At 48.2% G+C, this 26,212-nt stretch overlaps 2 protein-coding genes and 2 pseudogenes across 3 annotated transcripts; 3 read left to right on the top strand and 1 right to left on the bottom strand.

Moving 5' to 3' along the window:
- Positions 1-7,353: 7,353 nt before the first annotated feature.
- On the bottom strand, positions 7,354-8,887 carry LOC118671421 (annotated as a pseudogene).
- Positions 8,800-11,701, top strand: LOC118671420 (annotated as a pseudogene).
- Positions 11,702-14,187: 2,486 nt separating this feature from the next.
- Positions 14,188-16,800, top strand: RAMP2 (receptor activity modifying protein 2). 2 transcript variants are annotated; one of them, XM_036341770.1, is made up of 4 exons: positions 14,188-14,394; positions 14,828-14,893; positions 15,249-15,354; positions 15,445-16,800. In XM_036341770.1, exons 1-4 carry the CDS (start codon positions 14,295-14,297, stop codon positions 15,698-15,700), a joined length of 528 nt encoding a protein of 175 aa, XP_036197663.1. In that variant the 5' UTR covers positions 14,188-14,294; the 3' UTR covers positions 15,701-16,800. The 2 variants fall into 2 exon arrangements, with proteins under 2 accessions (XP_036197663.1, XP_036197662.1); XM_036341769.1 differs by having other exon boundaries at positions 14,193-14,394; positions 15,240-15,354.
- Positions 16,801-20,679: 3,879 nt separating this feature from the next.
- On the top strand, positions 20,680-25,579 carry VPS25 (vacuolar protein sorting 25 homolog). The gene is made up of 6 exons (XM_036341945.1): positions 20,680-20,801; positions 21,015-21,160; positions 22,104-22,157; positions 22,520-22,608; positions 23,378-23,453; positions 24,977-25,579. Exons 1-6 carry the CDS (start codon positions 20,749-20,751, stop codon positions 25,087-25,089), a joined length of 531 nt encoding a protein of 176 aa, XP_036197838.1. The 5' UTR covers positions 20,680-20,748; the 3' UTR covers positions 25,090-25,579.
- The last annotated feature ends 633 nt before the right edge of the window (positions 25,580-26,212 follow it).

Genomic DNA, 26,212 nt, shown 5'->3' with positions numbered 1-26,212 from the left:
ATCATCCGAGAGATGCAAATCAAAACAACAATGAGGTACCATCTCACACCTGTCAGACTGGCTATCATCAACAAATCAACAAACGACAAGTGCTGGAGAGGATGTGGAGAAAAAGGAACACTTGTGCACTGCTGGTGGGAATGCAGACTGGTGCAGCCACTATGGAAGACAGTATGGAGTTTCCTCAAAAAACTACAAATGGAACTCCCATTTGACCCTGTGATCCCACTTCTAGGAATATATCCCAAGAAACCAGAAACACCAATCAGAAAGGATATATGCACCCCTATGTTCATAGCAGCACAATTCACCATAGCTAAGATCTGGAAACAGCCTAAGTGCCCATCAGTAGATGAATGGATTAGAAAACTGTGGTACATCTACACGATGGAATACTATGCTGCTCTAAAAAGGAAGGAACTCTTACCATTTGCAACGTCATGGATGGAACTGGAGAGCATTATGCTAAGTGAAATAAGCCAGTCAATGAAGGAAAAATACCACATGATCTCACTCATTCATGGATAATAGAGACCATTATAAACTTTTGAACAATAATAGATACAGAGGCAGAGCTGCCTCAAACAGATTGTCAAACTGCAGCAGGAAGGCCGGGGAGGGTTGCGGGGCAGGAGGTAGGGGGGTAAGAGATCAACTAAAGGACTTGTATGCATGCATAGAAGTATAACCAGTGGACATAAGACATGGGGGGATAGGGGAGGCTAGGGGACTGTCTAGGGCGGGGGGATAAAATGGACACATATGTAATACCCTTTGTAATACTTTAAGCAATAAAAAAAAAAAAAAAAAAGAAAAAAAAAAGAAAGAAAAAAAAAAAAAAAAGAAAAACATCGATGTGAGAGTGGAACATCATGTGAGAGCAGAGCATCGGCTGCACCCCCCCCCCCCCCACCGGGGATCAATCCCTAAACCCAGGCCTGTGCCCAACCCAAAATCGAACCAGCAACCTTTTGATGCACTGGAGGACACCCAACAAGTTGAGCCGCACTGGCCAGGGCTCCAGTACCACTTTTATACTCACTATCTCACTGTGTATCTTTTTCATATCCACAGCGATACTTGGCATAGGACTAAACCCAGGGTTTAGTAATCCTTGTTCACTGGAGGATTATAAAAACAACTTTCCACATCACCAACAAGCATGGGGTTCTTGGGGAAAATTTGTCTGCCAATTGGTTCCTCCTCATTGTGATGGAAGAGAATTTTCCCTGAGACCAGCCTCTTTCTTAGCTGACTGTGGTTCATGAGAAACTATCAGCCAATCTTTGTTTGGCCCGCTCTTCTTTTACAACTTCTTCTTTTCCAACCCTTCAGGTCTTTGTCCTATAAATTCGTGGAAAAACTGTTGGCAAGTGGTCAGCAATTGGACCTTTGAAAAACAGTACCATTACCCCTGCCCCACTCCTCCCAGCCCCACCCCCAGGCAGTGAATAAGAAAAAGGAATAACTGTGTCACTCCTGGCTTCTAGTTGCTCATCTTGCTCTGAAATTGGAGGCCTTTGGGGCTGAAAGAAATTGGACAAAGTGTGCTGAGTAGCCTAATAGAGTGATTCTTTTTCTGAAAAGTCCCTATTGCGGAAAAATAAAATTATGTGTTTAATTTCTGAAACCTGATGCCTGATTTGCCTTGGCAGCCACTCTCCTGGACTTGGCCGAGAGTCCGGCAACACTACTACACTGATTAATACCAGCTCAACTTGCTCCCTAGAGAAGAAGAGCAGTATTTACTTGACCGTTTTCTTAAACCCTTTTTAATTTATGTGTATTTTAGCGCGCTCTTATTGGCTTCAACATGCTGTAACTCTGACTACTGGCCCCAGTGAAGCCTTAGAAAAGACTGTTCTGCTCTGTGCACTCACATCCCCATCACAAAACAAGATTTTGTCTTACCCGGTGATTAGAAACAATAGGTCACATTCTGTTCCTTCTGGGGTGGGCAGGTTCTAAGTATACTTTTGTACCCTGCTGGTCTTCAGGCCACTGATAGAAAGGGAAGGAGGTGATATTTCCCAGAATTCAAAAAGAACTGTCTGCACTATTCTTTCCTCCCTCGAAACCTTCCTCCCTTCCTTCCAGCCCCCTTTGGATGGTGACCCCTTGACTCACTCGGCCCCTCCCTTGCAAAGCCCACAGGGATATCAGATAGCATTTCTCCGAGGGGATGCAAAGGACTAAGGAAAGGTTGGGCCCCAGACAGTCCCTGACAGGGAAGTGTAAACACAGCTGTGGAGATGGGAGCAAACCGTCCTCCCTCCCCCAGTTCCCACCCAGAAGCAGGGAAAGGCCACCCTGCTGTGGGGAAATAAACAACAAAACAAAGCAAAGCACAATCTAAAAGCCTACATGAAGGTCACCAGAAATGGGGCTGCTGCCCAGGCCTTGGTGGGGCCAGTTCCAGTGCCAGACCCCTCCCTGCACACTTAGAGGCAAAGGCAGCTCCAAAGCCAGTGGAGGCCTGGACATTACTGAGCCTGGAAGCCTGGCTCCGTTTTTGAAGCTGCTCCTCTCCCGGACACTTTGTCCTCGGATCTCAAAAACCTAGCTTTCCACCCCCAGGTACTTAGCTCCCGACCCCTCGTTGCTTAGCGATCATAATAACGCATTCAATTCAGCAAGTAAGAACAGGTCCACAGTAAACCATTGTGGCTGTTATAAGTTTAAACTCTGAGTCTCCAAGCCAAAATATTAGAAAGGGCCTCCTTAGCCTTAATTACAAAATAAATTATTCCAGTAGGAAGGAACTTCCTCTTTGGGGCATTAGTTAGGTGGGATCTATGCCTTGTTTTGCACACACTCTCAAAGCTCCAACCCCACAGCTAGGGTGGTGCTGCCCATTCTCCCTCTCTCAGCATAGTTAATGGCCGGGCCTTGATCCCACAGGACACGCCTTTGGCACAGCACTGCCTGGGAAGTTGCCCTGATTGGGTGGATAGCTAATGAGCTGTGCTTCCTTTCTGGCCATCAGGCTCCTCAACTATAAAACTGCAGAACTAGAAAAATAATAATAGCCTTCAAATACTGACAATTCATTAGGTGCCATACTAAGTGCTTTACAATGGGTCATCTCATTTCATATGAAGTCAGTAAGAGTCTCATCCTCATTTTTACAGCTGAGAAAACTAGGGCCTAAAGGGATTTTGGAACTTGCCCCAAATCACCCAGGTGGTAAGTGGTGTGGCGAAGATTTGAACCCAGGCATTCTGACCCCTAAACCCATGCTCTGAACCACTTCACTCTACCTCTTCCTTTCTCTGAGGTCTTCTAGCTCTGACATCATGATTCTGGATTCTCCCCCATGGCTTTCTGCTCTCACCAGTGGCTCCAGAAAGAGAAATGTGTTTGGGACTCAACTCTGCAAGTCCAGAGAAAAGCAACTCCTGAAAGGCAGGGGCTCCTTACTTCCTCTGTACTGGAGATGCCAATCAAAGTTGGACACTCCATATCAGCAGCGAACAGCCTGTGTGGAAGACAAACAAATCCTAGCCAGACAGGAAAAGGGAGTGCCCCTTTGTTCTCTGACTTCCCCTGCTCTCTTCCCTGGCTTATCAGGAGGGTCCCATACTTCTGATTTGGCCCTTTGAACCCCACGGTGGCTAGGATGGGATAGCAGGCTACGAAAACGCTGGAAGGCTATGAAACTGGAAGGATCCCAGAATATCTTGGAAAAATAGTTGTCATAACTGCGTGTGTTATATACATCATGATTGTGTGAACTCCAAAGGAAAAAGACACCTACTAAGAAAGACTCCTGGTAGCTAATTGGGCTCAAATGAAAAAAGCAGAACCTAAAAAAGAAAGAAAGAGCCCTAGTTGGTTTGGCTCAGTGGCTAGAGCGTCGGCTTGTGGACTGAAGGGTCCCAGGTTCGATTCCAGTCAAGGGCATGTACCTTGGTTGCGGGCACATCCCCAGTAGCGGGTGTGCAGGAGGCAGCTGATCGATGTTTCTCTCTCATCGATGTTTCTAACTCTATCTATCCCTCTTCCTTCTTCTCTGTAAAAAATCAATAAAATATATTAAAAAAAAAGAAAGAAGGAAAGAAAGAAAGAAGAGGAAAGAAAGAAAGAAAGAAAGAAAGAAAGAAAAAAAGAAAGAAAGAAAGAAAGAAAGAAGAGGAAAGAAAGAAAGCCAGAGCCTAGCAGCCATTTCTGCACAGGGTCCTCTGAAGCCTCTGTGCTAAACTGCCTGCATAATGTTCCTGCTAGCTGAGCCAACCCTTACCCGTACAAAGTCCTGAAGTCCTATTCCAATCAATAGGACTGAGGCTTTCCCCATCCAATCGGAGCTGTGCAGCCCCGACCAATCAGTGCCTTTGGGCCAATCAAACTGTGAGGACTTGGCATCCTCATTTGCATGAGGAGAAACCAATCAGGGACCAGTGGCCAGGATTTCTGCCTCTACAAACCAGCTCCCCTCTGGCTTGGATATAGCACTTTTCATGGGAGACTGCTTCTTCTTGACTAAAGCTGAGCAGACCGTGGAGTGGGGCTGCCTAGCTGAAGAGGGACCTGGCCCCAGGGCCACCTGGCCCCTAGGCAGCCTCACTGTGGGGATATATTACTGTTGAGCCTGTTGAGCCATTTGCATTAAGTAAAGTTTCCTTCTTCAATGAAGCCCAATTGAAGAGTCCTGTTGGTGTTGAGTTGGAGCCAGCACCAGGTTGATAATAGTTAACTGCCATTTATCACATGCTTACTAGCACCAGGCATTGGACCAAATGCTTTACTTGAATTATCGCTACTGCTCAGTGAGATGCACACTAGTAGCCCCATTTTTGCAGATAAGAAAACAAGTTCAAAAAAAAAGAAAACAAGTTCAGAGAAGTTAAGTAATTGCACAAGGTCACATACAGATAAATCAGTGATGGTGCTAGGATTCAAACTCAAGTTGTTCTAACTCTGTCGTGTATGCTTTTAACCACTAAGGCAATAGGAATAATAATAATATACACTGACTATGGGCCAAGTGCTTTGAATCTTATCATTTATAGATATTACTACTTTCATTTTAGAGACAAGGAAAATATTGCCTTGTCTAGTACTTCTTAGGCTCACATTACAAACACTACACATGTTAAAACACACAAACTATTAGTGTCATATTTGTTTAACATATATTGGATCCTTGTTAAGATCTAGAAAAATTATTGTTTCATAATGTCATGAACTTTTTTCATTGTCCATCTAATGCAGTGATTTTCAACCTTTTTCATCTTATGACACACATAAATTAATTACTAAAATTTTGCAGCACACCAAAAATATATTTTTTGCCAATCTGACAAATAAAGGTATAATTTTAATTGATTTACAAAAAAATAATAATAGTGATTACTTATCCTTTTTGTTCCAAAGTGACCTTTTAAAAAAAATCAGGCTCCTATACTTTTATATAAGGATTTCTGGTAACAAGGATTAACCAATCTTCCCTAGCTGGTTTGGCTCAATGGATAGAGCGTCGGCCTGCAGACTGAAGGGTCCCAGGTTCGATTCTGGTCAAGGGCACATGCCCAGGTTTCGGGCTCGATCCCCAGTGTGGGGCACGGAGGAGGCAGCGGATCAATGGTTCTCTCCCATCATTGATGTTTCTATCTCTCTCTCTCTCCCTTCCTCTCTGAAATCAATAAAAGTAAAAATATTTTTTTAAAAAATTAACCAATCAGATGCAACCTTATTATGCAATGTGACTAATAAGATGCAACTCTATTATATGACCTATATATTTATGGTTCATGACAGCGCATTTACAACTGACAGCTATTGTCATTTTTTAATCTAAGGGAAAAGAGGCCAATGACCCTGACTAAACAGTCATGTACTAGTATTGCATGTTTTAAAAATTCTTTTCTTTTTAATGTTTAGGTTCACTAAATTTTTTTTTAATTCTAAAACGTTTCATACAAAAGAGCATTACATACTGCACACTGCTCTGAATAGATGCCAGGGACACATGAACAATTGTTACTTTTCCTCCCTGTCCCCTCCCCCTCCCCAAATGTTGCAGGGACCACAAAACAAAGCACTCACAATAATTACATAAGGAGAAGTTCCCTTTTTAAGCACCAACAATGAACAAAAATTAAAATGAACTCACTCTGCTGCTGTTTCAAAATTTTGATGTTAGTTTTTGCACTTCCCACCCCCTGACCCTGGTTTGTAAGGAACTAAAACATTACATTTAGTGAACAGCAAAGATTTGACTACACCTCAAATGCGGAACCTATGAAGCAGAGGAATGTTGGCTTTTTAAACAGAAGCAGATTAAAACTATATATATGCAGGACTCCTTCAGTTCTTCACTAGTCTTAGGAAAACATTCCAGAATACTGCTTCACACTGTTCTGCAGCAACAAATACCAGTACTGTGTTCTGTATCCGGTCCTGTGATCCTGTAATGGTAATAATCCAACCTTCGGACCCTTCCAAAGGCTCATCAATTTTATTTTTTTATTGATTTGAGAGAGAAAGAGAGGATGAAAGAGAGAGAAACATCGATTTGCTCTTCAACTTATTCATGCATTCATTGATTGTTTCTTGTATGTGCCCTGACCGGAGATGGAACCCACAACCTTAACATATCTGGTTAGCTTTCCAATTTTGATCAGAGATCCTGACTCCTGATGAATTTGTTTAATCCTCTGACCATAAAGTTACATAATAGTCTAGCATAGGCAATAAGTCCCGCTACTGAGATACCAACATGATTGTCAACATGGAGAATTTTTTTCTGATGAACTGCAAGCTCTCACTTTCTTTCTTTCTTTCTTTCTTTCTTTCTTTCTTTCTTTCTTTCTTTCTTTCTTTCTTACTTTCTTGCTGACTTCCTCCTTCCTTCCTTCCTTCCTTCCTTCCTTCCTTCCTTCCTTCCTTCCTTCCTTCCTCCCTCCCTCCCTCCCTCCCTCCCTCCCTCCCTCCCTCCTTCCTTCCTTCCTTCCTTCCTTCCTTCCCTCCCTCCCTCCCTCCCTCCCTCCCTCCCTCCTTCCCTCCTTCCTTCCTTCCTTCCTTCCTTCCTTTCTTTCTTTCTTTCTTTCTTTCTTTCTTTCTAAATATATTTTTATTGATTTTAGAGAGGAAGGGAAAGGGAGGGGAAAATAGAAACATCAATGATGAGAGAGAATCATTGATCGACTGCCTCCTGCAAGCCCAACACTGGGGATCGAGCCCACAACCAGGACAATTACTCTGACTCGGAAATGAACCATGACCTCCTGAATAATATAGGTTGATGCTAACTGCTGAGCCACTGTGCTTTCTTCAATGCAACCAATACTGCACAGGGTTTTTTATTTCAGACCAACTGTGGTTGACCCTTGTTTGACAGCTTCCATTGCATATTCAATGGAATTTGATGAATCCTGCCCGGAGGGCTCCAAACAGTGACATCACTGTCATACTGGTTGCGAAACATCTTAACATGGTAACACGGTTTGGATGGGCCTGGCTGTCGGCTCCTGCAAAACTGTGGATTAAGGAGCCTGTGCATGTCTTCTGATGGGAGACTGATATAAGAAAAATTATGATCTTTAGGCACTTTACCTATCGGGTTTCCCTCCATTAAGAATGACTCTAGGGGATGGGGGAGGGGGGTGGCTGGGTGGAAAAGGTGAACAGATTAAGAAAACAAAACAAAACACAACACAACAAAACTCATAGACACAGACATCAGCATAATGATTACCAGAGAAAAGGGTGTTGGGAGGGAGTAAAAGGGTATAGGGGGATAAATGGTGCTAAAAGGAGACTTGACTTGGGGTGGTGACCACACAATGCAATATACAGGTGATGTATTATAGAATTGTACACTTGAAACCTATATAATTTTATTAACCAATGTCACCTCAATAAATACAATTAAAAATCAATATTAATTAATTAATATTTTTAAAAATGAATGACTCCGTCAGTGGAATGAGGACAGCATTCCTGGAAAAGCTTGATTGTTGTCTGAGTGCTCTCTTGAAGTTCTTTAATTTTAGCACCTCTGACACCAAGAAGTCCTCCTGCCAGACTCTGATGAATCAACAGTCTCAGTTCAAATTTAAAGTCGCTTCCGTTTCAGTGCTAGTAACTGAAGCATTCCACAGTGTCAGATCCGGGCTGGTGGCAGTGGGTGAGGGCAACTGCAGGCCCTCTTCCAAGGCAGGGATGCTTTTTTCCAGACTGTCTCCAGTTGTTTCAGTATCAGCACTGACACTCAATATACGCCCGGGACCACTACTGTCTGGGGCCAAAACACTGGCCTTGTAGTCTGTACATTGAGCCTTAATACTTCTGCCCCCTTTTCAATCACTACCCCAGCATTCTTGCTCTCAAGCAGAATGCATAATTAAACCATCTCATCAGTGTTTTTAGGTCTTTTAAAAGCTTGTTCCTCTTCCATATCTTCTGCAGGGCGTTTACTAAATTCACCATTGGTTTGAGTGCTGGGGAAGGTTTCCTCTGTCTGTTCAGTTTCCATTTCCTGTACTATGTGGACACACAGATTGGGCAAGGCTGCCACACCTATTCTGCCATGCCGCCTCAACTGGTCACAAATAGATAGAGAACTGAACCAGACTGGTTGAAAATCGCTGATCTAGAGCATTAAGGTCTTGGGGGAAAGGACGTGAAAAGCTACTGTCTGTAGGTACAGCAGGCATAGTCAGAAGGGTTGTACTGAGTGGAGAAAGCTTTTTGTGCCATGAGGAGCCTTGCCCTTCTGGCCACTCTTCCTCATCTCTTCCTATTTGGCTCTGTCTTGCAAGTTGGCTAGGAGGTGGACTTCTATCAATTACTGTGGAGATGAGGTAAAGTGCCAGGCTTCAGCATCAAGAAAGACCAATGTATCGCCCTAACTGGTTTGGCTTGGTGGATAGAGCGTCGGCCTGTGGACTGAAGGGTCCCAGGTTCGATTCTGGACAAGGGCGTGTACGTTGGTTGCGGGCACATTCCCAGTAGGAGGTGTGCAGGAAGCAGCTGATCGATGTTTCTAACTCTCTATCCCTCTCCCTTCCTCTCTGTAAAAAAATCAATAAAATATATATATTTTTTTAAAAAAAAGAAGAGCTATGTATCAATATTAGTTGCATGACTTGGACAAGTAGCTTCTTTTCTGAGCCTTCGTTTCCTCACCTGTAAAGTGGGTTGCTGTTTAACAGAGTTGTGAGTTTTAAATGAAACATTTTGTATGAAACATGGAGCATACTGCCTGGCATTCCCATGTTATACAGCATCAAGCCTCCTGGAGTGCTGGGAGGGCATAGAACGTACCTGGGGATGGTTTCACAGGACCATCACCCTAACCGGTTTGGCTCAGTGGAGAGAGCGATACATAGTCCGGGAATGAGGAAGGGGAACAGCAATCCTGCATCTGACATTTGGTCCTGACAGCAACCATGCGTCAGCCTCAGTGCTGAGGGATTAGCAGTGTTCTCAGCACTGCTGGGCGTGTGCTATGGTCACTTGGCCATGGTCCTCTTCAGTCACACTGAATGTTGTTCTTGTAAATCTGGCCTGGGTTCTTTTCGGAAAAACAGCCTCCACGATGTGATGTCATGGTCCAGCCTGGGTCAGGGAAGGAGGGGGAATATGTTGTGTGCAGGATCTAATTTCTGGAGGGCTTAATCTGATCTCAGAAGAAACTCTATCCTCCTCTGTTCCTGTCAAGACCCAATACGGAATCGATACTCTGATTTTGAATGAGGGGGAAGTAATAAAATCCTGGTTAAGACATGAAACTTAGCATCAAGCGGTTCTGGGTTCGATAAATGGCAGCTACTATTAAGTCCTCGGCAGTTGATATGGAATATAACTTGACCATTGTCTACGCTTTTTACAAACCTGAGAACCACAATTTTCTCTGATAACCATTTTTCCCTCTGAGAGGTGGTTATGCTTCTCATACCAAGTGTGCCATCATTCTGGAGATGAGGAGGCTGGGGGAGAGATGGAGTAATTGTGTCCCTATTCCTTTGTTTTCCCCTCTGTAGCTAGCTGGCTCCCTGGCTGTAGCCCTCCTGGTTCTTCTTGCTGCCTCCCTGCCCTCAAAGATGTTTGTCTCCGCTCTCCAGCTTGGAAAGATCAGCACCACCCAGCCAAGACTTCTGGCTTCCTGGGTCCTGACTCTCCCCCACACTTTCTGTTCTTTTCTTTCTCTTTTGCAGACAGCTGGAGGAGAGGCCCGCATGTGTGAATGTCTGTACCATAGAGACACTAATTCCAAGATGCTCTGCATAATTTCATTGTGCAGGAGGCCCCGGTGCTTTTTACTTCCCCTTATGTTGTTCTGGGTGTGTGTGTGTGTGTGTGTGTGTGTGTGTGTGTGTGTGTGTGAGGGGGAAGGCTGAGGATTAGAAATGGCACTGCTTCTAAGGACTGAGTCATCTCTGCCCCACTCCATAATACATATGACAGAAGGATCCTCTCCCAGGTCAGAAATCGCAGGTCAAAGTTCACTTGGAGGAGAACCTCATTCCTCTCTTCCCAACCACTAGGGATGTGTGTGGGGTAGGGACAGAGGAAGAAGGGAGTGTATTGGGAACTGAAAGACCAGACTCCACTGGATATAAGAAGAAAAAAAAAAAGTCTAAAAACAATACTTTGCAACAGTTAAAAGAAAAGTGGCACATATACATATGGCATCATGGGAAGATATCCAAGACATGTTATTAAGTAAAAAAAAAAAAAAAAAAAACGAAGAAGAAGCCCTGGCCAGTTTTACTCAGTGGTTAGAGCGGCCCTCAGACCGAAGGGTTTTGGGTTCGATTCCTGGTCAAGAACATCTACTTCGGTTGCAGGCTCGATCCCTGGTCGGGTGCATGTAGGAGGCAATCAACCATTGTGTCTCTCTTACATTGAGGTTTCTCTCTGTGTGTCTTCCCGCCACCCTTCCACTCTCTCTGAAAATCAATGGGGAAAAATATCCTTGGATGAGGATTAACAGAAAAAGAAAAAGAAAAAAAATTACTGAACAACATGGATATTAAATCCTATTTTTGTTTTTTTTTAAAAAAATGTATTTCTTTATTGATTTCAGAGAGGAAGGGAGAAGGAGAGAGAGAGATAGAAACATCAATGATGAGAGAGAATCATTGATTGGCTGCCTCATGCATGCCCCACACTGGGGATCAAGCCCGCAACCCAGGCATGTGCCCTTGGCCTGAACTGAACCTGGGACCCTTCAGTCCAAAGGCTGACGCCCTATCCACTGGGCCAAGCTGGCTAGGGCTGCTTTTTTTTTTTTTTAAGTGCAAAATATACTTAAGGTGAGTGAGAAAGGAATGGGGTTATAAAGTTTTCTGTATTGAAATATTTTGTAAGAGAGACTGAGCTGCAGACAGAATAGGAAACTCTGGCTTCAGTGTGGTCTTGTTTTTCTAGTATTACCTGAACAACAGGGAGACTGAGTCTATGTCCTAAAGAAGTTTGACCTTATGGGACAACATACTATCTGCTCAGCCCATCCTGCTCGCTTCTCCCCAGGCGACAAATACTCTCCACACTGAATCATGTCAAGAAACATTTCAAGGTGCTGATGACCCAGAAACCCAGTCCTATCCTTTCAGGGTCCCTTGAATTTGAGGTCTCTCCTGTCTCCTGCTACCCCTCTGAAACATCCCAAAACCAAGCTCTTCAGTCTGTGAGCCTTGAAGCCTTCTTAACCACCATGCTCTTTGGAATCTGGTGTCATCATTGCCTTTGGTAATGCTTGTGCGAGGCAATCATGGCAGTACCCCCCTTAAAGGGAGCAAGCTTGAATCTTCTTTTCATATTTTGACTCACTGCCAGGTTATTTAAATGATTTGAAAGAACAAATATATATTTTGCAACAAGTATACACTTATGTATTACTTGCAATTAAAGGTATATTTTTATAGCAAAAATGATACATTTTAAAGCAGAAATGGGCTTAGAAAAGAAAGGTAAGGGATTCTAGGGATGGAAAATGGGACTTTCCATGAAAGAACCTGTCCCTGATGAAGCTCTTCTCTGTCCCTTGGCCACAGAACATGGGACTATCTCCTACGGCAACTTGGAAGATGAAGGCGAGGTCTCCAGTCTCCGTTCAGCCCCAAAGGACCCTCATAGCTGACCCCAAGTTACCAGGATGCTCCCAGGGGTCAATGAAAACATCCAAACATCTAACTGGTAAGAAAAAGTGGGAAGAGGAAAATCAGGAGGAGAAAAGAATTCCCAGACTCTGCAACGGAAGGGTTTGGACTTCACCTTTGGGAACCACTGCTACAAGTTCTCCTTTGGAGGTCTTCAATCCTGACGCAAGCTTAACCCCAACTCCAGGCGAAAAACCACACTTTCTGCCAAGTCACCTGTGTATTCCCTTTTGATTCTAGGGTCATTTTGTATTTGAAAATGTTGAGCTCCAAAGACATGGCCTTCCCAAGGTTATACAGCAAGACAGAGGCCTTCAGAATCCTAACCAATGTTAGTTTGTTTTTATCCATTAGACCATGCTGCCCTATTTAAAACCCAACATTTACTTTTGACAAGTTTAATCTTGACCCCAACTCCGGTTCTAACCACAGTGGGCTCACGTGCTTCTGACCCCAGCCCACTGGAAATGGCTGGTTTTGCTTTCGCCCCTCCTTCCTCCCTAATTCCATCATATCACTCAGAATTTCCCTCTTGAATATATATATATATATATATATAATTTTTTTTAAGGGCAATCCCAGGTGGGAGGGAAGGAATGGATTTTGTCCCTGGCCTGAAGCGGCTCTGAGGTGCCTGGCTTTTTTCTGCACCTTGCAGAGGATGACCCTCCGCAGGAGGGCTTCGGGGTTTATGCCCAGTAGGCCACCTCCCCTCTCCTGCTGAATGTCTTTCTAAAGCAACCTCTTGACCCCAGCCCTGGAGGAGGGCCACGGGTTATCAGTGGCCAGGATCCCAGAGCCTATGACCCTGAGATGAAGATTCTGAAGACAGATCATGAAAGATAATCTGTGTGAGGCAGGGATGAGTAAATTGGGACAATAGCAGCAGCTGAGTCCAAGGGTCAGCGTCTGGGAGTAATTTAGGAAAGCTCAGTGCTGGCAGCTGTGTCTGGAGTGGACCATCACAGCCGAGTCAGCTCCTGGGCTCCTCCACTGCTTCAGGCCAGCGAAGCTCCGCCCAGGACACAGAGACAGCTGTGGTGAGGCAGAAAGCAGGGCCCCCGGGGCCCAGATCACCAAGCTCCCGCCCGCAGTGTGACCTTAGGCAAGTCTTTGGGAAAGGAAACCAGTGCCTACTTGAGTGCATGCAATGCCCTTTCACAGATGTCATCCTCCCTACAGGGTAGTGGAGAGGGTCATTTCAGGGGCGGGGGAGGGGCGGACGGGGGGGTGGGGGCGGGATGTGGGGGGACGCTAGGAATGTGTGAAGGTAACTGAAATCTTTCCAGGGGAGTGGAGCGATAGAATGGGACTCAGGGCTTCTGAACGCCAAGTTCTGGGCTCGCTCCCCTCCATGTACCCATCTCACGAATGAAGCCACACGTTGTAGGTTCTGAACCCCACCCTTCTCACAACCTTGGTCCTGGAGCTGTGGCCACCTTCTGCCTGGCAATACAGTCATCTCACTCTTGCCCCCTCTCCCCAATCCTGTTTGTGGGTCTGGGCCCCAGGGGGTTCCCGGAAGGGCGGGTATTGAGACTTTGGTTTCCCCTCTATCTCTATTCCCAGGCCTTCTACCCACTCGGGAGGGCCGGCTTTCTCCTCCCCGGCTTTGGCAGGCGGGCTGACATCCACGGGGATTCCAAGGGAAACTGGGAACAGAGTCCAGCTCCAGGCGCGCCTTCCCCGCCGCCCAGGACAGCCCTTCCCCGCCGGCCGGAGCTGAGTTCCCAGACCCCTCCCTCGTCTCCAAGCCCCGGAGGGCAGCTCGCTCCCCACCCCGCCTCTGCCCCTGCCCACCTCCCCGCGAAAGAGAGGGGACCACCGGAGCCCCGGAGCGGGTGCTGGGAGACCCTGGCAAGTGCTGGGCGCCCCGCGGCCGAGAGCAGGAACTGGCTCCGGGTTCTGGGTTACGAGGGGAGCTGTCCAGCCCCGCGGGGTGCGCTGGAAGAAAGGGTGGGCCACCGCCGGCGAGGCGGGGGAGCGGCAGGCGCCAGGGCCGGGTGAGGCTGCGACTCCCCCTCCAGCCCGCCGGCCCTGGCGTCGCCCCCGCCCCCCACGTGGCCGCGGCTGTCCCTGCCCCTGCGAGGAAGCGGCGCGGCTTCCTGCGACGGGGGCCGGGGATATAGGCGCCCCCGCCCGGGCCCGGCGCAGCGCCGCCGCCCCTCCTCGCCCGCTCGCCGCGCGATGGCCTCGCTCCGGGCCGAGCGTCCCGCCGGCGGCCCGCGGACCCCGGCGACCCGCGCGGGGCGACCCACCGCCTTCAGCCTCCTCCTCCTGCTGGGCGGTGAGCGCAGCGCCGGGCCGGGGGTGGACGCGCGCGGGAGGCCCGCGAGGGAGGGGCGGGGGGCTGGACGGCCGAGGCCAGCGCGGGCCCGAGGCTGTGGGTGCGGACAGCGCTGTCCTTCGGTCTGTCCGTAGCCCCACCTCGGTCAGGGCGCCGTGCAAGCTGCTTCCCACTTGGGGGAAGCCGGGGCGGGGGCCCGGCGGAGAGATGGTGGAAGGTCTGGGGTGGCGAGAAGGGAAGGTGTTCGGGGTCCGAATGCCCGCGGGAAGGAGCTGGTCCCAGCCCCTCTCCTCTGGCCACGGAGGCACCCCGAGGGTGCATCACGCCTCCTTCTCCTCGGGGATTGGCTCTGACTTCCCAGGGCCTTAGCCTCCGACTCACACCCACTGCCCAGACCCAACGATTCCACCTCCTCTCCCATGTCTGCCCACAGCCACCCTGAAGCCCCAGGGGTCCGTGGCTCAGCTTCCGACCACCGCAGGCAGCCTGGAGTCCGGAGGTGAGTGGTCAGCAGCTGTGGAAGGTGTGCTGGGGCAGGAGGAGAGGCAAGTCCCCGTGGAGAGGGTTCCTTTCCCATAAGGCAGGCCCCCAAGCTGGCCACCTCACAGGGGGTGAGAAGACCCCAGAAGAAGGGGGATGCGGAAACTCCTGCCACTCTGGGAAGGGCTGTGCGCGTGGAGGGCACTAACATTGTCCCTCAGCCAGAAGGGTCTTGTTGGGGAAACGTGCTGAGGCTGTCCGGGCGGTGCCTACGTTTAAAGACAGGGACAGGGGCTCCTGAATGGAAGGACCTGGACCAGAGGGCTGGGAGGGAAGGGTGGGGTGTGGTCACGGTGCAGCCTTAGTGCCCACAGGGAAAATGGAGACGTATGATGAGAGCATTTCACGTTGCTGGGGAGACTACCAGGTTGATATGGACAATATCAAAGAAGACTGGTGCGACTGGGCCATGATTAGCAGGTAGGGGCCGTGCTGGAGGGTGGTTTGGGCCAGGGGTGGGCGCCCTGCTCCTTGTGGGTGGGCCCTCACGCTCGTCCTCTCCTGCCCCAGGCCTTACAGCGACCTGCAGGAATGCTTGGAAAGAGAAGCCGAACACTTTGACCTGGGCTTCCCCAATCCCTCGGCGGAACAGATCATCTTTAAGACTCACCAGACCCACTTTGCCAACTGCACCCTGGCGGAGACCACCTTCTCAGACCCCCCAGAGGATGTACTCCTGGCCATGATCATAGCCCCCATCTGCCTCATCCCGTTCCTGGTCACCCTTGTGGTGTGGAAGAGTAAAGACAGCGAAGCCCGGGCCTAGGGTGGCATACGTTTCTCAGCAGCCGGCCCTCCCTTCCCTGCCACCCCCCCCCCCCCCCCCCCCCCCCCCCCCCCGGTCTCCCTCCCCGTCTCCCTGACCCCTTCTCTCGCCTCACTGCACACAGAGCCTGAGATTGGGGGAATGGAGCTGGGGAGGGTCATGGCACCAGTTCTGCAATTTTCAAAATAAAAGGTTTCTTTTGTACACCGTCCTCCTCCCTATCCCAGTGGGGCCTGTGTCCCTCCCAGAACCTGTCATGTCCACAGACCCCCAGCTCTGGGCCACAGAGCCGCAAGAATCTGATAGCCCCACTGTTTTGTTTACTTACCGGCCCCCACAGGCCTCCGCCGGCACCCCCACCCCCCACCCCCACCTGAAGGCTGCACTCCTACATTCCTCCCTCCCAAGGTGGGGCCTTTCCTGCCCCTATCCAAACCCAGCTCCAGGAAGCCTGCAGGAAAAGACTCCCTTCCGGTCTGGACAGCCGCTGGGGAGGTGTGGGGGGAGGGGCGAGGGAGGACTCTGGACTGTGACTCCTACCAGAAGGAAGGGGGGGCCACCCAGGAGTTCCGAATTTTCCCCTTTCATGTTTCAGTTCACTTCTAGAGACTTCGAACAGGAACTCTGATCAGACTAACTGGATTCCACCCCTAAGGACCTCAGTCAGGATTGAGGGTAAAGGCAATGGGGGATCCCTCTGCTAGGTTCACCACAGGACTCCCCCTCCAGGTCCCTGGCCCTCATCCTACATTGTCCTGGACCCCGGGGGTGTGGCCTACAGCCTGGCTGCACACTGCCCCCTGGTGTCCACTAACCCAAAAAGCAGAAGATGGATGTGTGGTGGATGAAGCTCAAAACAGGAGATTGGACCCTGAGGTCAGAGACCTGTCATCTCCATAGCAAACAGTAGTTCTACCGGCTTCCTGAGTCAGACTTGGGCTCCCTGAAGACACTTTCCTACTGTCGACATAAGAAATGTCCAAACCTGTGGAGAATTTTTAAAAGACTTTCTTTGAGAGGTGGTGGGGCTGGTTGGAGGTGGGCAAGAGGGGAGAAATGGGGGACATCTGTAATAGTGTGAACAATAAAAATAAAGTTTAGCCCTGGATGGTTTGGCTCAGTGGGTAGAGTGTCGGTCTGTGAATTGAAGGGCCCCGGGTTCGATTCCAGTCAAGGGCACATGCCCGAGTTGCAGGCTCGATCCTTGGTGGGGGCGTGCGGGAGGATGATTCTCTCTCATCATTGATGTTTCCATCTCTCTCTCCCTCTCCCCTCCTCTCTGAAATCAATAAAAATGTATTTGAAAAAAAAGATAAAATAAATATATCTAAAAAATACATAAAAATAAAGTTTGATCAAGTTTATTTGAGCCAAAACTGACGGCATATACGAGCAGCAAGCTCTCAAATGCTCTGAAGAATAACAGTTTTGCAGTTTCTTTCATGCATTTGAAACTAAGGAGGGGGTTTAAGGAAGATTATGTGAAGGTGGGAAACAGCAAGGTGAGAGTGGTTACATCTTAGAAGGAGGGGTTTGGAAGGAGGCATTTTCAAAGGTGTGCTAACCTGGATGCACAAAAACAATGGACCTGGCTTGCTTAAGGCAAGAAATTTATATGCCTAGGGTGTGACTACCCACCATGACCTGCCCAGTTAGGAATTTATGATTTATTACAGCATCCCTTTTTTATCCACACCACTTTCTGGGGAGATATTTAGTCTCTGACTCAACATTTTGGCATATGGACACTCTTGTAGGTCCCCTGGACAGTGAGGCTCAGTTCTCACCAGAGAACCTTCACCTCCAATTTTCCTTGGAACAAAGGTCATCAAAAATACCTAGAGAACAACTTTGCTTTCCATAAAGACACCTGTTTATTCCGTGTGGTACCTAAAGCCTCTTCAGGAACTTCCTTCACTCCTTGTTGAAATATCTGCCTCCCTGAGAATATACATATCCGTTTCCTAGACATGCCTGTCTATTCCATAGATACATACGTGTTTGCTTTCTGGAATGTATCTATTCATTCTCTGAGACACACTTCTCCTCTCAGGACGTATTTGTCTCTCTAGAGACACACCTGTTCCCTTGCACATTTTGAGTTTTCACCTGAGATAAATCTTTGCTGTTTTCATGAATGTATATGTCTCCTCCAAGGATATATCTATGCTTTTCTTGGCCCATATTTGCCTTCATGCATTTTGCTAACATACATCAGAGGCATGTTGGTGTAAGACACTGTATGGTACATTGTTTTAAAAAAGGAAGTTAGCTAAGACTTGGTTTCTGCCCTCAATGGCTTTTATCTAGTAAGGGAGTGGACATGTGCAAATAAACAAAAACAATGGAGTGTGTGATGAAAGTCATGCAAAGAATACAAGCCAAATGTTTGTACGAGTGCAAAGGAAGGAAGGGTCACATCTAACAGAGCTGTGATCACAGGAGTTAAGATCACAGGAGGGTGATTGTAGAGTTGTTACATGAATTGACGGTAGGTGGAGTGCATTCCCCTAGAGGAGCGCGTAGAAAGGGAGATGAATTAGGAAACTATTGTAATAATACAGGCTTGAGAAAAATAGGACATGGACCAAAAGTGTGATGAATGGGGAAATGAAAAATAATTAAAAAGTAGGAGAGATGATTAAAAACAGGGGAGGGAATCAACAGGATTTGGATATGAAGTAGGTGACAGACAGAGAGACTAGAGCTGACTCAGGCTTTGAACCTGAGTTATTTGGACAATGATGGAAGTAAGAACAGAAAAGGGCCATTAACAGGAGGTAGCCTGAGGAAAAGGATATGCAATATGAGGTAACTATGGAACAAGCTGTAATATCCCACAGTGAGTTAGAAATGGGAGTGGTGATGGTGGTGGTAGAAAGAGGGTGGAGCTGGAAACACAGGTTTAAGAGTATTCTGCACAGAAATGTCATATAAATCCATGAGAGGGATGAAAGTTTTAAGAGAAGGTGTAGTGAAAAGAAGACTGAAGTTGGGTTCTTAGGAAACACCCATAATTAAAGAATGAGGGGGGGGGGGAGACAAAGGGAAAGATCAGAGAGACAGTAGCAGACCAAGGATAAAGCAGTGCCCTGGAAGCAAAGGAGATGGTGCCCTTTGAAACAACAGTATCAATTGCAAAGTTCATTTGTTCATTCAACAAATATTTGTTGGGTACTTCTGTGAACTAGGAATTGTGCACAATGAAGAATGGATTTTGGTGGGGAAGATGTTAGAGATCAGACAAGAAATTGAGAGAGTGGCAAAGTCAGGGACACTACATATTTTTAAAAATATATATTTTTATTGATTTTAGAGAGGAAGGGAGAGAGAGAGAGAGATTGAGAGAGAAATATGAATGAGGAGAGAGAATCATTGACTGGCTGCCTCCCACACACCCCTTAATAGGGATTGAGCCTGAAACCTGGGCATATGCCCTGACCAAGAATTAAACTGTGAGGGCACTTGGGCTGTTTTCAGATACTGGCTATTGTAAATAGCACTGTAATGAACATAAGGGTGCATATATTCTTTCAGATTAGGGCACAACATATTTTCAAATAGAGATGACTTCAGCATATTTGTAGACTAGCAGAGAGGAGGCAGGGGAAAGGAGATGAGGGAAGATGATGCATAGAGAAGTCCTGGAGGAAGTTAGAAAGGAGAGGCAAGAAGATACGCCAAAGGATTGGCCTTGTAAAGGAAGAGCAGCACTTCTTCCTTTGAGTCCAAAAGGAAGGAGTAAAAGAGAAGACTTTTTGAGAGACAAATCAAGTGTGTTGACGGATGGAGAGGGAAAGATTAATAAGTTCACATTCACGGGTGCAATCTCATAAAATAGAGGGGAAGGACATTCTGCAGAGAGGAGGAAAACGGGGACAGGTGACATGGCTTGATGAGTGGACAACTTTGAAGAGTTACCTTGAGCGATGTGACAGGGAGTCATTAAAAGACAAAGGGTTGGGAGTATTTGAGAGCTTGTTCCCCACCATATGTTGTCAGTTTGGTTCAAATAAACTCTTATTTAAAAAAAAAAAAAAAGACAACCCTGACCAGTGCGGCTCATTTGGTTACAACGTCATCCTGTACACCAAAAGGTGGTGGGTTAGGTTCTGGTCAGGGCACACACCCAGGTTGCAGGTTCAATCCCTGGTTAGGGTGTATACTGATGGATATTTCTCTCTCAAATCAGGTTCTTATTCTCTCCCTCCCTCCCTCTCTCTAAAATCAATTAAAAAAAAAATACAAAGGGCCACTGGGCTGCACTGAAAGTCCAGCCATGAGGTTAGTCATGGAATCTGGGTCTCAGTCAGCATGCTATGGTGATTTTTTTCTAGGCATACTCCCCTGCCAAGGAGTGACACAAAAAGGGAGTGTGGGTGGGCAGGGACCAACAATCTGGTTTGGAAACTGACCAGCACGTAGGTAGACAAGGGGACAGAATTGAGTAGTCAAGTCTAGGTAAGGAGTCGCGACCAAAAGGGCTCTGGGGCTTGAGACTAGGAAGGTGAGAACGGGAGAGAGATCAGAGATGGATGGCTGTGGTCAAGGGTGGCTGCTCTGAACCATGGAAGCAGAGCCGTTTCCAGCTACAAACGTGTTCCCACGGGTGCTGCAGGAGACTGAAGAAAGGTAGAGTCAAAGGACATAGGAATCGAAGAGATTGGGAAATGTGAGGCGTTTAACGTAAATGGCATTTGACACAAATGTCATTATTGAAAGAAGTGCAGCATAGTGGACACAATCCTAGGCTGGGGTCTGGGGACCTGGGGTTCTGCTTGCAGTTCTGAGAACAAACTATGCTTCTGTGAGGAAGTCATTGCCCTTCTCTGGGCTTAAGCCAGACTTCTCAGGGACCTTCTGCTCTAAACGGAAAGGATTTTTAGGATAATGGCAAGGGACTGGCAGTAGAGGAAGAGCCCTCCCTGGACTGCTCGTCTCCCCCAACAAGGGTCCGGAACCTTTCTGCTGCGCTTTCTGCCAGGACGTGCGGAAGCGGAGACCGGAAGTCCCTCGCCGGGAGGTTCCGGGTTTCCTGGGCTACTACGATGGCGATGAGTTTCGAGTGGCCGTGGCAGTATCGCTTCCCGCCCTTCTTTACGTGAGGCTCAGCCCCCGCGAAGCCCCGCTGTGCCTCCCTGCCCTCCCCTGGCCCCGGGCTGAGCCCCGACCCTGCACCTGGGGAGGGGGAGGAAGGACTCGGTCGCCACCACTCTCCGCCTCTCATTTTCTCCGCGAAACGCGCCTCCGGCGAGGGCTGCCTCGCGCCCTCTCACTCCCCGTAATTCTGCACCCCACCCCCTTCACCCGGCAGGTTGCAGCCGAACGTGGACACTCGGCAGAAGCAGCTGGCCGCGTGGTGCTCGCTGGTCCTGTCCTTCTGCCGCCTGCACAAACAGGCCAGCATGACGGTGATGGAAGCTCAGGAGAGCCCGCTCTTCAACAACGTGAAGCTACAGCGTATCCTCCCTCAGCCTCGTCCACAGCCTCCACCCCTGCACGTCCACACTTTCCCACATGCCCGGACTCCACAGACACACACCCTGCACCCTCAGTAGTCAGGTTCCTATCCACACTGGCCGTGGGAAGGAGCGAGTAGATGGAGCTGGCATCCATTTCACGCCCAAATCCAAATGCAGCAGCAAACCCGCTTGTCCCAGGCAGCGATGGGTACCCAGCTGTCATTCAGGTCGTAGAACCTCTGCCCCGAAGCCAAGTCCCCAGCTTTCCAACCTGAGCCCCTTGGACTCTGAGTTTCCTGTCCTGGTCATTGTGAGGCTCAAATTCAGGTACTACCTTTATTTTTTTATTTTTATTTTTTAAATATATTTTATTGATTTCTTACAGAGAAAGGAAGGGAGAAAGATAGTTAGAAATATCGATGAGAGAGAAACATCCAGCAGCTGCCTCCTGCACACCCCCTACTGGGGATGTCCCCCGCCACCAAGGTACATGCCCTTGACCGGAATCGAACCTGGTACCCTTCAGTCCACAGGCTGATGCTCTGTCCACTGAGCCAAACCGGTCAGGGCTGGTACTACCTTTGGTAACTTTCTCTACCTACTCCTATTCTCCCAGGAAGTAAGTGTCATTTGTTTTTGCTGCCTGATTCATGCCTAAAATATCTGTGCAGGAAGGAGAGCGGACAGAGGATGAGGAAACAGCACATTTCATTTTGTAAAGCTCTTCCTTTAAATTGGAATAGTTTGTCTTTATCTTCTTCCCCCCAGTGTCTAAGAAATGCCAGTTTATTAGTATATCCCATTGGGGAACGGCACGTATGAGTATGTGGGAGGGAGTGGTGGGGGGCAGGTGGTTCTCAGCATGCGACTGGCTCTGCGAATTTTTAACACCCCCCCCCCCAGTTTATTCCATTAATGTCAATCCCTTAACCTTAAACCAGGGAAGCTCCCCATGGAATCAATCCAGGTTGTATTAGAGGAACTGAGGAAAAAAGGTGGGTTCAATTCCTCAAATTTCTTATTTTTCCTCCTAGTTGGCTTTTCCTGAGGTCAGATAAACACAAGACTTTTAATAGCTTTTCTCTCTCCCCTTGCGTGCAGCCCAGAGCTCTCGGTTCAGTAGACAGCCCGATTCCCTAGGTCCCTCCCCCATTGGTATACAAATTAAAATCTCTTCCTCTGTGCCCTGAGACCCGAAGAGACATAGAAGGAGAACGAGTGCCTTGCAGACAGCAGTAGTGAAACAGATTTTGAATTTCTCTTTCTGAAAGCTGAGTCTCTTCTACTCTGTTCTTCCTTGGTATTGCCTCTTTGTCCCTTCTTAGAGCTGATGCTTTCATAAGTATCTGTTTTGCAGGGAACCTGGAGTGGTTGGATAAGAACAAGTCTAGCTTCCTGATCATGTGGCGGAGGCCAGAAGAATGGGGGAAACTCATCTATCAGTGGGTGAGACTATTCTGCAGCAATGACAAATACATGGCAAAGCAGATCTGTGTCTGTGCTCAGCAGATACCTGGTGTTCCCAGATCCAGACTGAGCATAGTGGAAGGGGGCAGAAAGAGGAAGCCTAGGTCTTCCAGGCGAGATTCTGTCAGTGACTCAATGTCCATGGCTGCACAGAAGTTCCCTTTCTTTGCCTGTTGGATACCAGAGGCTACATGAGGCCATGTTTGGAGAATGCAGTACTGGGAACCACGAGTACTATTGTTGGCTGGAGCCTCTGGCCACAGGAGATAAATGGGGAAAGGAAGGGGGGAAAAAAACACAAGGGGCCGCTCCCCCACTGCACCCTTATGGGGCTGTCCACAATATGAATTCGATGTTCTGAACCAATGTGGGTGTGGGGACAGACTCTGTCTCCCAAATTCCTAGCCACCACCGGCTCTAAACATTCCCAAGAGAGAAAGGAGGGTAAGAAGCATCAACAACCCAAATATAACAAATGCATACCACCCATTCCTGAACAGGAAAACAACCAGAATGAGAGGTCAATCCTCAGACACGTGAAGACCTGTGGTTTAGTGGTTCCAAATGTGTGTGTACACATATAAATATAGCACCTGTATGGCTTGTGGGTTTTAGCCACTTCTCTGCAGAGGTGACAACCCTGGTTTGAGACTGGGTACCATTCCTGGGTCAGAGAGGTGGAGCTGCCAGTTACCTTCTCCCAAGAGATTCCTGGTCCTTATTCAATCCCCATTTTCTGTATCCATAGGTTTCCAGGAGTGGCCAGAACAACTCTGTGTTCACCCTATATGAACTGACGAATGGGGAAGACACAGAGGATGAGGGTAATGCCTTTCTCTTCCCCCAGTTTTGCCATCTGAATCCTCACTCCAGTCCTTGTTTAATTGACATTCAGATTTCCCACTTCTCTGCTTCTGAATTCTAAATACTACTTAGCCCATAGCCATTATTTTCATAAACCACCTGAATTCACATACAAAACACCCAAATTTTGTTTGTGGGGGGTATGTGTATTTTTCTAGGAATAGAGTCTCCATATTATCAGATTTTCAAGAGCATCTGTGACCCATGAAAAGTTAAAAATTAAGGGTGTAGCCACCAAATGAGGAACCAGGGCAGGAGATTAAGCTTGAAATCTCATTTCTTGCTGACTCAGGCTTTCTTTCACCCTTTATTCTTATAGAGGGCTCAAGCTTTGTGGGCCTTAGCTGAAGGGATTGGGCCAACACCCTCAGCCCTTTTAAATACTTTGTTTTCCAGCCAGGCAGTGATTTGCATAGCGTTTGATTTTACGTAGCTCTTTTATTTCTGCCTTCATATTCTGATCCCCAGGATCACCAAAAGCTCCCATTTTAGCTGGGGGGAAGGGGACGCTTCCCCTTTCTGCCAGGTCCTGATTGCCCCAACAGAGTTTATATAGCTCTTGGCTCTTTCCCCCTGCTCTGCAGGCCTCTGCTTGCTACTCCCACCATCACCTATGACTTCAGTGCTGCAGCCTTGCCCAGCTCACCGCTCAGGCTGGGCAAAGCTGGAGGCTTCCTCAGAAAGCAAATTTTCTGACTTAAGAGCTGGGCCCCCGCAGGGGATGATGTGTGCAAGCCTGTCAGGGCTTGCCTCCTGCCTCACATCTCCCTGAAGTATAATGCCATATCTCCAGACACTAGGCTGGCCTTTGGCTCCCAGTCTTGTTCTTTTTATCTAGGAAAGGGCATATCTCTGTGCTGGACCTTAACAGTCTCCTGGCCAGATGTATGGCTATACTTCTTTGTGTTAGAACAGGTCCTCATGATGGGTACAGATGTGCAGCTAGGGTCAGTCAGGGACAGGGTCTTGACCTCCCTAGGCTTGATTGTCAAGGCCCCCTCTGACTTGCAAGCAAATGGTGTCACTCTTGGGCATCAGACATATTTGGGGTGTACGTGGGAGTTGAATCTGATAGAAGAATCAAGAGTGGGAAAATTAGCATGAATACTCATTTTATGCTGACTAAAGCTTTCTTCCACCCCTTACTTTTTTTTAATTAAGAAAATACTGATTTTAGACAGAGAAACATTTATTTGTTGCTCCACTTGGTTATGCATTCATTAATTGCTTCTTGTATGTATCCTGACTGGAGATTGAAACCATAACCTTGGCATATCAAGATGATACGGGAGATAGGGCTTGGGCATTCCACCCCTTACTCCTAAGGTGTACCCAGGAAGGATGGGTGGCAGCTGCAGCAGCATGGATGGCATATGTATATCCTGGCCTTGTAAAGTCTCATCTTCCAGCTAGACTACTCTCCTCAGCGGCCTTGAGCCCCAAGGAGCTGAGTGTCCCTGACTGCCCCTATCTCCCTGTCCAGAGTTCCACGGGCTGGATGAGGCAACCTTACTACGGGCTCTGCAGGCCCTTCAGCAGGAGCACAAAGCAGAGATCATCACTATCAGCGATGGCCGAGGCGTCAAGTTCTTCTAGCAAGACCTGTCTCCCTTTACGCCTTACCTCCTACCCTTCCAGGGCTTTCAAAAGGAGACAGACCCAGTGTTCCCACAGACTGGATCTGTGACTCCACCAGACTCAAAGGGCTTCAGTCCACTTACCCCATGTGTCTGTCCCTGGGATAGGGTGAGGCTGAGGCAGAGAGGAGATGTGCTTCTCCTTGCCCACCTCCTCTTCTGTCCTAGATTGTCCCTGAGCCAGGGTCTGTAAACCCAGCACTTTACATGTGTTCACATGTGTAACTACACACACACACTCATGCCTATACAAGCTTCTGTCTCCCCACTCCCACCCCTGTAGCTGCTGTTGCCTCCCCTCTCAGGCTGGTGCTGGATCCTTCCGATAGTGGAAGCCCTGGCTGCAGGCAGCCTTCCAGGCAATATGAAGATAGGAGGCCCAAGAAGCGATCTGGTAGTGAGAGGCGGGGCCGGACAGTGATTTATGATATTAAAAAAGCTCAACCCCACTGCCTGCCTCGGATGTTACTACTGAATGGGCATGGGGAGGGCTGTGAAGTGTTAACCCTTGAGCAAATCGCAGCTTAGAAGAGGGGAGAGAAGGCCTATGGCCTTTGTAAATGGAAAGGTCCCCCAGTGTTGGCGGCTCCAGTGAGCCTGTGGTTTTACATCTGCGGGATGGGCTGTGTGGGGGAGTGCTGATGGAACACAGCCTGGGGACAGACTGCTTTCTGTGTCTGAACTGAGTAACTTAATGGCTTCCTTTCCTCACCTCCCCTATGAAAGTCCTGAACTCCCCTGAAGCCCCTCCCTCTGTCCATCTGCTCAGGGTGAGGTAGTTGAGGCCAAGGAGAGCTGAGGGGGAGTAAACCGGACATGGACTTTGGTTTATTGGAAACTTTGGCAAACAGAAGGGGGAGGAAGGAGAGCCCACATAGCAAAAACAGCCACTCTAATCAGGGCCAAGCTGCGGTCAAGGTAGGGAGGTGGAAGGGATGGGTGACCGGGTCCTGGGTTTGGAGGTGGGGCTTGTCCTGCGGTGCACACTCCCATCCCTGTGCAGCGCGGAGGGATGGTGGCGTCGGAGAAAACCAGACCTTTCCATTGACCTCAGTATTGTCAGCCTAGTGCTACTCTGGACG

The sequence above is a fragment of the Myotis myotis genome, unplaced genomic scaffold, assembly GCF_014108235.1.
Source record: "Myotis myotis isolate mMyoMyo1 unplaced genomic scaffold, mMyoMyo1.p scaffold_m19_p_17, whole genome shotgun sequence".
Lineage (NCBI taxonomy): Eukaryota > Metazoa > Chordata > Mammalia > Chiroptera > Vespertilionidae > Myotis > Myotis myotis.
This window is presented reverse-complemented; position numbering and strand designations above follow the sequence as displayed.